Source organism: Mytilus trossulus, chromosome 3, assembly GCF_036588685.1.
Source record: "Mytilus trossulus isolate FHL-02 chromosome 3, PNRI_Mtr1.1.1.hap1, whole genome shotgun sequence".
In the NCBI taxonomy this organism is placed as follows: Eukaryota; Metazoa; Mollusca; class Bivalvia; order Mytilida; family Mytilidae; genus Mytilus; species Mytilus trossulus.
In genome coordinates, this window is record NC_086375.1 from 57,239,307 (window position 1) to 57,250,771 (window position 11,465).

The 11,465-nt window shown below is 31.0% G+C and overlaps 1 protein-coding gene across 1 annotated transcript in view; it reads left to right on the forward strand.

The window, feature by feature from the left end:
• The window catches only part of LOC134711939 (WD repeat and HMG-box DNA-binding protein 1-like), a 33,767-nt gene extending 24,240 nt beyond the window's left edge, over positions 1-9,527 (forward strand). The window contains exons 19-27 of the mRNA XM_063572961.1: positions 247-361; positions 2,027-2,158; positions 2,636-2,856; positions 3,336-3,412; positions 4,469-4,551; positions 5,404-5,532; positions 6,032-6,117; positions 6,620-6,755; positions 8,124-9,527. Coding sequence (XP_063429031.1) covers positions 247-361; positions 2,027-2,158; positions 2,636-2,856; positions 3,336-3,412; positions 4,469-4,551; positions 5,404-5,532; positions 6,032-6,117; positions 6,620-6,755; positions 8,124-8,300 — 1,156 coding nt within the window. The 3' untranslated portion in view covers positions 8,301-9,527. The remainder of the gene's footprint in view (positions 1-246; positions 362-2,026; positions 2,159-2,635; positions 2,857-3,335; positions 3,413-4,468; positions 4,552-5,403; positions 5,533-6,031; positions 6,118-6,619; positions 6,756-8,123) is intronic.
• Positions 9,528-11,465: the final 1,938 nt, after the last annotated feature.

An 11,465-nucleotide genomic window follows, 5' to 3' on the forward strand; every position in this document is an offset into this window, starting at 1 on the left:
AGTTATAAAAAACAAATACTGACAATTATTATATCCCATATAATTTTAAAAAAAAATTACTTATTGATCCATAGTTTTATTTGCAGACATTCATTCATCACATACTTATTGAAGTTATTATTCATTTTGAAACAAGCTATTGGATGATTGTATTAGAAACTTCCATATAGGGTAAAGAGGTGTATATTTGGTGAAAGGTATAAAATCCTTGAAAAACTATTATAAAATTGCCCTAAATCATTGTAGATGTATACCATGTAAAGGATCTAGATACCCACCTACTTTACCTCGTCCTGCAATCTCAGTACTACCTTTCCAGTTACCATTGTGTGAAATGCATACAGAAAAAAGTCAATATGAGGTTAGCTGAATTTAATCTTATAATTTTAAAGTTCGTTTCAAAGTGTGATCGAGTTAAGGTGTAACACACAAAACCATGTTAGTAATTTGATAACACAAAAAAATGTAAACTAGTAGCATATAACAACAGGTGTTTTATGTAAAAATGTAACACACAACAATACAATATAGTAATAATAATGGGCTGATGGGATATGATTGCCAATGAAACATCTATTCACCAGAGATTAAATGACAAGAATGTAGGCAAATATAGATCATTTAACGGTCTTGACAATAAGAAAAAAATATACTGCATAGTCAGCTATATAAAAGTCCCAGACATGAATATTAAATGTCAAACAATTCAAACGAGAAATCCAATGTAGGAAAAATTTAATATGCCAAAAAAGAAATGACAAACATGAACCAGTTACAAACACTGAATAATAGGCTCCTGACTTTGGACAGGCACAGTAAGAATGTGGTGGGGTTCAACATGTTACCTCATAGTTTAAGGAAATGCATCTTCATTTTTGCATTATTTTTGCCTGTTCCTTTAAATATTGTTATAACATATAACACTGATAACAAATAAGATACCATCAAAAAGATGCTTCAACATATTTATGTTCCGGACCATATGAGTATTTGGACCATACGCGTATGGTCATGACCATATGGGTATATACTCATATGGTCCAACGTCGGGGTAATTAACACTCTGTTACTGTTCAGTTTAAATACGTCTCAACTCTTCATATGGTATGAATGTTCATTAAAAAGACACTATCATATAGGTAATTTTATATTTATCTGTATAATCATAATAAAAAGATTAGCTAAAAAAACTTGAATAGAAGTTTCAAATAGTTAATTTTATTAACTTGCCAAAACTATAATAAACACATTTTATACCAATGGTCATTGTCGATGGTCATTACCGATGGTTAATACCGATTTGTTATAACGAGTGAATGGCAATATGTCGACTTCAAATATTTAAAAATTCTTAATGAACTGTTACACAAGAAGTCAATTGAAAGTAACACATTTTATTTAAGTTGTCTTGTGAATATGGTGTATTGCAGTCGTGTTACAATATTTGAGATCTAGAGCTTCTTAAAACATCGTAGATATATCGGAATGGCCCAAGACCTCGGTAATACTGTACGCAGCTGCAAAAAGGCTAACTTTTCATCCGCAAACAAAAGATGTAAATGAAAAGGATCGTGCACAACAAGGACTAGTAAAAATTCAAAAAAGCTATGATACCGTGTGGAAATCAAGCAAGAATGAAATTAGCGATGAAAACTGACTAGGGCATCGATATTTAATTTTTACGTAGTCTTTGAATTATAAAATTAATACATTGTCATGTAACCATCATTGCTTTTTGAGATAGTTTTTGTATTGATACGTTTATAATGTAATTTGAAAAAAATACCTATATGGTCCAAATACTCATATGGTCCGGCCCGTTAATAGCCAAACGAGTATTATACTCATATGGTCCGACCATATGCGTACGGTCGGACCATACGCGTACGGTCGGACCATATGAGTATATGCATATGGTCATGACCATACGGGTATGGTCCAAATACTCATATGGTCCGGAACATATATATAAATTGTTTACTTGCCAGAATATTTGATTGATTCTTATACATCTATTTTTTTAAAGGAAACTTTCTTCAGAACTCATCTATTCGCTAACCATTTTGAACACTGGACATCACAGGGATTTGAGTTTGATGATGGATTGAAACATGAAGCATTAAAACCTTCACAAGAGGCTCTAATGAAGTTGTTTGCTGTAAGTAACTCAATGGAATGGTATACATGTATTGTGAATGGAACTGATTTTATTAGTATTGGCACAAATATTTATTATCCAGCAGTTTTCTAATAAATAGTGAGATGCGAAACATATCCCCATCAAGCAGGCTTAAATGAAACTTACTTCTAGTGTGTCCAATATAGAAATAATGAGATAAGGTAGAACTCTTTAATCTAATGAATTTAAGGAGTTGTGGAGAATAGCATCAAAACAATGAAAGATGTGAAACAGATACATCAGCATGTGGCAGAGTGAAAGAAGTTATTTTTCCTCCACAACCCTTCATTATTTTATCTCAATGAATTTACAAAAATTACAAGAAAGATCACAATAAAATCAGAACTGAAAACTATTTCATAATCAAGTACAAATAAATAGTTGTGTACAAAGGTTATAGCAGTTTGTTTGCTATTCATCCAGTATTATAATAATTATAAATAATTTTGATAATAGCTGTCAGCCAGATCAGAGAGAGAATTCAGAGCATTGGAAGTCTGTGAGATGATGCCAGATGAACACACTCTACAGTTAGCTATTAAATATGCTAGTCGACTAAAACATATACAATTGGCAGAGAGAATCAGTGAGTTGGCAATGAGAAAGTCAGAAGAAGCAGCACAAGAAGAAGAAATTGAAGAAGAGCAAGAAGATTTCAGAACAGAATTGTACAATCAGTGAGCAATATTTCATAATAATTATAAAATATAGATATTCACAATGAAGTTTGAAATTAATGGAGTCATTTGTTTTGAAGGGGGGTATATTTAAATTGATGTATATAATAATATAGCATTTATAAAGTGATATATATATATATATATTCCACAACTGCAACAAGTGTGTTACAATATTTCTCCACTCAAGACAGTTAAATTTTAATATTTAAAGTGGGAGGCAAAGAGAAAGGTCATTAGTATCTTTTACCAGATGTTATGAGACTTGTACACAACTCTTGTTACCACCAAACAAATAAAGTTCTATTTTGGACAGTATCAAATTCACTTTTCTCCAGTTATGTCCCTTTATGAATTATAAAATTACTGAATTTGCTGTATATTTTCAAGCAAGGACATCTTTATCTGTGGACACATATTTTTATTTTAGTGAAACAAATTAATACTTCAAATTATTGTTATTGTGTTTATTATTGTAGACATAACCATGTAGAAACAGAATGGTCACATACAAATGGTAATTCACAAGAGGAAGAGGAAGAGCCTTCAATATCTGGTATAATTTATATTTAAGAAAATTTATAGTTAAGTAGGTAGAAGTTTTGTGTTAATGACTCCTGCAACAGTTTTCTTAATAGAAAGTATAGATATCATGTATGTTTAAGGACAATAATTACATTTAACAGGCTATTATTTGAATTTTTTAATAAATTCCATGTTTATTCTGTACTGAAATGTTCTGTGCTGCGAACAACACTTTCTATTACAAAGAATATAGTATATTTTTAATAGAATGTACTGTGCCGCGCACAACACTATCTAACCAAAATACATTGTATGGAAAGTGTTCTTAACCGCTCAAAAGATTATAATACCAAATAAACATGGAATTTATTAAAAAATTTAAACACGAGAAATTATGCAAATTCCATAATTAAAAATAATTCCAAGTTCAAATAATAGCCTGATTTTTGAACAATATAATTCAGACATTCTCAAAGAATCCTGACCAACAAAGAAAATGATTTACCTAAAGAAAAAGGCAGTTCATTAAGGAAAACTGAATAGGAATTTATGATTACCAATTGCAAACTCTTACAAATCTTCATATGGTTTAGAAAATGTTTTAGTTATCATTAAGATTTACATGATATATTTTTGAACTGAGTTGCAATGAATTTAATCTTAGCTTATGATATGATGAATGACATCTGGGTATACTTACATTAATATTAAGGTTGCTGAACAAAATACAATAACTTTACCAAACTAAGTTTGAAAGTGCCCCAATTGGCTGGTGTAGACCATAATTGATTTCAGTGTCAAAGATTCAGAACACAGCAGCTATAGATAGGCTAAAATTTTGGCACAAAAAGTGTTAAAATGTTATCTTTTTAACCTATGCACTTCTTTTACCAAAATTTATTTGGCCTTTTAATAGATTATTAGAAAAGCACCATACTTAATCAATATTTCATCTCTATATCCTTCTTAAATGGTTTAACAGTTCTATAAACAAATAGAATGGATGTAAATGTCATTTATGATTTAGAATAGATAAATGGGAAAAAAATAATTCTCGATACACAGGTATTATAATTTTTATTTACAGGTCCAAAATTGAATATTAAAGAGAGAGAAGAAAAACCTGCAAGACCTTCATTTTTGTCACAAGGAAGATCAAATCCATTCAAGGTAATGATCAAAAATAAACATCCTTAGAATGTTATTTGTATTTACTTTAATTGATCTACTATTAAAACAAAGGTACCAGTACATGTGAAATTAATAGAAACCAGTGATAATTTGATACCACAGTTTAGTTAATTTTACTCAATTACTGTGTATTCTCTCTTTCCTAGGTACTCACTTTTGTAGTTATTAAAAGAACCTCAAATTCAAATGTTCAAAGAAATTCCAACTTTCAGAATAATTGTATACAGAATTTGACACAGCCAGCAATTCAATTATTTACAAAAATACAATTATTTGTTGATCCACAAAAATGGAAATAAAATAAAACCAAGAAAACTCAAATTAAAAATATTGCCTATTTGTGTTCAATTGCGTTGTACAAAGCAATGCTTAATCTGAAGTTCACATTGCAAAATTCAGTACTCTTGTGCACTTTAATAACATGAGGTACCCAACAGAGGAACAGTAGGCTTATTACCCAATCAGGACGCCTTATTATTTTCTGCTTACCCGTTGTTTGCTCTTACTATAACACAGCTTGCTTGGAAGCAGCAAATTTAGATTTTCAATACAATGTTTAGAGTAGGGCTGCTATAAAACTGAGTAATAAGTAGAATGAAAATTTTATATAAATTGTGGTCAGGGTCTATTAAAAGGTACCATCTTTGAAACCCATCTGTTTTATTCTGGAGCAGCCCTAAGCAGGGATTCAAACTGTCAGATTGAAAAGTAAACAATAAATATTGGGAAGATACACTTAAACAAAAAAGTTCTTTAATAGTAAAAGATATTGCTGATGTTTAAAAGTCTTTAGCGTTAATAAAAGTGTTATACTGATTTTTTTTCTTACAGGTTTCATCCTCTCAACAAAAGTCAAATGGAGGAAGCAGTCGAGGAACACAAGTCTTTGATGCTATGAGTAAAAAGAAACCAGTTGCTCCACAAGTCATCATCAAAAATTCTAAACCTGTACTGAAAAAGGTTTGCTCTTCAAAGTTATAGGGAAGTGGGGAATAAATAATTCTGATTAAGTTAAGATATTGAGGAGCTTTTACAGAAATTATATATATTAGAATTTGAACATATTGCAGTTATAAAAGGACACTACAACGAGGACTTTTGGTTCCTATTCATAGTTCGTTACATTGTTATGTTTTCATTTGCACCTGATGTTTAATAAGATGAAAGTCAGAATAGGAATTTATCAAAGACAGTTGAAATTGGCTTGTAGTATAACCTTCAACCTTTCTTTGTTAGCATAAATAACAGTATCTTTATAAAAATTACATATATTATTAAAGTATCAATTAATAGGTGTCTTCATCAGTAATAATTAATGGCTGTTATAGGCACTGTTTCCATTTTTGTTAAAACTAAGCATTTGAACTTCGATTTAATGAAAAGAAAGGAAACAAAATTATATTGGTGATAAGGTAATCATGGTTATACATTATGTGAATACAAAATTTTTTTTTTTTAGAGTTCATCTTCACAACAAAAATTGTTATCAGCAAAGAAATCTGATAAAGAAGAAATATCTAAAACTCCAACAGCCACAAGTACTAAGTAAGCTATTAACATCATCATCGAAAGATATATTAGATTCACTTGCATGTAACTATTCATGTTTTCTTATATCTGGGTCTTGAACAGACTTCATAAGTTGAATGAGTGAAACAAATTGAAGCAGAGACACCAAAATTTGATTTTTAGAAGATTTTAGTTTCCTGTAATGTACTTGGTATTCTTCAAACTGAACTTTTTCAATGAGAAATCATATTTTAAACCGGTTGACAGGATTACATTATACTATGTGAAGTATTGCTCTTTTGATATTATTTCTTGATAATTGATAAGGAGGTCTATAAGAGCATTTGGCGAAATTTTGTAAAACGGTAATAATTGAAATGACAAAATGGAAAATTTATGCAGATTAGATATTATACATGGTTGCTGTCCTTCAGAACAAACAGGAACCACTTGGTTTGAGGGGGACTATACCCCATATAAGATTTGAAATGTTCACATGATCATGTGATTATTATTTACATCTTTTATATTTTTGTAGAACAGCATCAGCATTTGATTTGTGGTATGAGGATAGTAAGGCAGAATTATTAGATGAGTTCCCAGACTTGTCTGAAGAAGACCTAACACAAGTAGCAGCAGAAAGATTTAGAGAATTATCAAAAGAACAGAGACAGGTAAGATTTTCAATTTAAAACAGAAAATCAAGTTAAATACATATGGTTGCATTTCTATAAATATTGACAATGCAATTTCCCATAGGAACTCCTTTTAAGGCTAAAACTGTACCACTTTTACTATGAAGTTTTGAAAAAAAACTTATCCTAGAATTGAAAGTTCATTTGCACCACAATTTTTTTCAAAGGTCAAAATATAGGGCTGTGCAGCAGGGGGTAGTCAATTTTCTATGTTTTTAGCCCCTGGGGCCTCAAATTTCCTAAATCATTCTGCTGTTTCTAGCAATTTGGAATATTTAGTACATATTCAGGATAGAACACACTTTTTTAAGTTCATGAGATAATTTTGCATACATAGCTTGTATTTATTATGCTGTGGTGACAAAAAAAAGCAGATTTAGGTGTTGCGGCTTAATTCTGGGTTATCGAAAGTACACAAATACTCCATAAATAATATTCAGGAAGGATCTATGAGTTTCAATGACTGCGGAGAGTAAATATAGGCACTTCTTAACAACTTAACTTAAAAATTTGCAAATATTATGAATTAATTTTGTATCCAGGACTTTAAGTAAACTATGCATACTGTAAACTGTGAATTTATGCTGAGTCATCATATCTAAGGCCCAGGATTCTATCAATCTTCATTAAATATTTATAAAACTTCACATTTGAGTTAATTTCTTTAAAATCTGTGAAATAAAGCAAATTTGATTAAATTCTGAATGTTCCCCTTTTTCACCCTATATAGAAATATGTTTTAGAGTACCTTGAAGCATTGTTCCCTGAATGATTTCAGAAAAAAAATAATCTGCCTTGATGTTAAATATCAGGATTTATAAGTTGAGGAGCCTACACATGAGCTCATGCTAAAGTAGAGACAGTAAAGCCTGATTGAAAAAAGTTGAGCACAAGATGTATTTTATTGCTTTTGCTCAAAGTTTTGTAAAATTTATTACAAGGTGATATGTTTTGTGTAATGTCAATTTCATTTGTTTCACTTTTTTTTTTAACATCAGTGGATTAAAAAAAAGTTTTATTTCTGTTTCACTCCAACAAACCATAATATAAAGTTTTCCATTTTACTTGAAGGTCTTGCAAATTCTTAAGAAAACACAACCACTTACAATTATTTCAATGCCTTCCATCGCTGTTTGTGTTTTGTGATAACAAGGTGTATGATATTAGTGTCGGGTTTCAAATGAAAAGGGGATTGTATTGAGTGATTAGTTTACACATTAGTTTTCATCTATACAACATAATAATCCCACTGCAAAATATGGAAGATTTGATTGTAATAATTTTTGTGGTAATTTCCAGTATTTTCTAATGCTATCAATACCATTGTTCGTTTTCATCTTTTTAAAGGAATGGTTACAGAGAGCAAAACAGTTAAAATCAGAGAACACAGAAAACACAGACAATAAGAAGAGAAAAAGAGATGAAGATTCAGACTCTGCTTCAAAAAAGAAAAAAGAAATTTCAAAGCCTTTATCATCAAACTCAAACACTAAGCTAGCTGGATTTGCATTCAGTAAAGAATGATTTATCAATAAAATAGTCGAGTTTTTAATGAGCATTATCAGACAAATTTGTGTACAGAACTGTCTGATATAATATTTCGCAGGAGTATTTCCCATAACAAGGGCTGAAAATGAGATGTCTGTCAATGTAAATGAAATATGCGTCCATGTCATTAATCTTATTTATTTCAAAATGTATCAATTTTGATAAGCTATAACTTTTGATACACATGTCATTAACTCCTGGATTATTTCCTGTTTAAGTTATCTTTTCTGTTGATATTATAACCTGTAAAATTATTTGTTATATGTGAACTTGATTTTCATGTTCTTTTTAGTTACTATGATTAAGTTGTATGTGACGGTTTGAATGGATTTAACCCCTGGTTCATGGTTAATTGAAAATGATTTATTTGTTCTCCTCATGTTTTTCAGCTACTAAGGTCAACTGTATTTGTTTTATAGAATCATTGTATTATCAAATTTCTGCTTGGCAGCTGTCCTTGATATTATTTTCATGGTGAATTGATACAGGTTCATTGTTTTGTATTTCCTGTTTTAAGTTCAAGACATAAAATCGAGCCAGTTATTTATATTTTGTCTGTTACATATTTCTACTGCATTTGTCTCAGCCACTATGCTTCTGGACGTTACACAACCAGAAATTAATCATAGCAACTACATGTCATACCTTATTGATACATGACACCAAATTAAAAAAGCTACATCTTGGTGTGCCATCATGTGACACAATTATGACATAAATAAATAGCATTAGACAGGAAAAGGCTCACAGTGCATATTGTATAAAAATAGGCATACAGTATGACCTTCATCAATAAGACTTTCAACATGTTATGTCATAATCAAATAAACAGGCAAGCTGTATCAGTATGACTGCTATTGTTGCATCAAAAAGTTGACAAATAATAGTTGTAAATGTTGATATATTATTTATTTTTGAATATTGTTATATTACATATTTTTAACATTACATCATATATATATTTAAGAAAATATTCGTCTGTTAAATCTGACAAGGCTGTTACCCTTGGGAACATGAGGCCATTTTTGATCAAAGCAAAATTGGCTGTATGTTTTATAGAAATGTTCAATTTTATAGATTGAATTTCAGTTCCTGCAGGGTAAGGTTTAGACAGTTTTACAGCAGATATGTATTTATTGAAATTACTGTAATACATGTACTATCAGAAGTTCTAAGAAAATAAACATTCATTTGTATTCTTTATTTCTTTCTTATATGTTATTTGAATATTCAAAGTTCTTGCAGGGATGGAAATTCTTGCTTGCCCAGTCAACCATTGCTGAATCCTTGGTCAAACCTAGTGGAAGCAAGATCTCTAGTGTTTTTGCCCCATTTATGGGCATTATGTTTTCTGGTCTGTGTCCGGTCCATTTGTCCGTTCGATTGTTCATTTGTCTCGCTTCATGTTAAAGTTTTTGGACAAGGTAGTTTTTAATGAAGTTGAAGTCAAATCAACTGGAAACTTAGTAAACATGTTCCCTATGATATGATCTTTCTAATTTTAATACCAAATTAGAGAATTTATCCCATTTTCACGGTCCACTGAACATAGAAAATGATAGTGCAAAGTTCAGGTTAAAGTTTTTGGTCAAGGTAGTTTTTGATGAAGTTAAAAGTCCAATCAACTTGAAACTTAGTAAGCATGTTCCCTAATTTCAATGCCAAATTAGAGATTTTACCCCATTTTCACGGTCCATTGAACATAAAAAATGATAGTACAGATGGGGCATCCGTGTACATGGGACACATTCTTGTTTGTACCTAAATCTATCCATGATTAGGTTTTATCCAAAGAAAATAAGTGTCTTCTCAGTCCTATTTGTCGAAGTACAATTTGTTCTATGTTTTGATTCTATCTCTTTAGATCTTTCCAAATAAGAGATGAACAAAATTCCTATTGTTACTGGTGGGAAAAGGTATGTCAGTTAAACAACTCTAATCGTCCTTCAAAGGTAAGAAGAGATCAGCTGATTCTTGTCCATCTTTTCTCTTTGCAAGAAAGCCAAAGCTGAGAATGGTAGGGAAAAGGATTAGGGATGTTTTGTCCCCTCCCTTAGATCTATCCCTTGGAAGAGTAAATATTATCTGTCCATTTCCAGTGGTGCTCCCTATCCAACACTTAGAAATGTAAACTGGCAACAGGACAATCAGGTCATTTCAAAGACTTGATAGGTGCATGTTTTCACATTCAGCTTTCTCTTAAATTTTGTCAATTCTTGTACCTTAGTCTGCAAAGGCTCATCATTCACACTCGAATCAAAAATTAAAATCTGCAAAAAATGTTGGAGAGCATTGAGGACCCGAAATTCCGAATACTTTTTACCTATCTTTTAAGCTTTTAAAGGTAATACGGGGTGGAAAATCCTTAGTATGTAAAAAGAATAACCATATCACTGATACTTTAACTTCATGTCAACACATAAATGCCAATGATAGTCCTTTTTACACAAGTCGAAGATCGGTTTCTCAAACTACCGACGAAAAAAATACTATGACCCTATATCTTGGATTGGAATGTTCGGTGACTTACAACAGTTGCAGTAATTTTTGTGTCATTTTGGTCTGTTGTGAAGAGTTGACTCATTGGCAATCATACCCCATCTTACTTTTATATATTATTCAAAGTTTAGTAACTATGTAGAACGTATCTATCCCATCGAACTTCAGAATAAGTCTACCATATCTTGATGAGGTTCGTTTGATAACAAAAATAGACCAAACAAATGAGTTGTATTAAACTTCTTAGTTAACCATCCCTTCTTAAATTTTACAGACGTAATCACAAGTTTGTTACTGTTATGGAATATCTGTTTTACAGATGACGACGGACTTATTGTCGTAGCCACAATCACTTCCTCGAATATTACCTACTGAAATGGACTTAGCAACGGGTTTGTGCTTGCTTGAACAACGCGACGAGTGCAACATGTGAAGCATAATCTGCTTACTCTTCCGGTTTTGGTAGGGTTCGTGTTACTAAGTCTAGTTTTCTATGTAGCGTACAGGTATTTTTTACTGCATAGTGTTCCTTTGTCATCTTTCGCCTTTCTTTTAAATATATTACTTTCTAACATATTTGAAAATGTGGAAATTCATTTGCCTAGTGATTTAACAAACATTTTTGAGTTATCTGCTCTATAC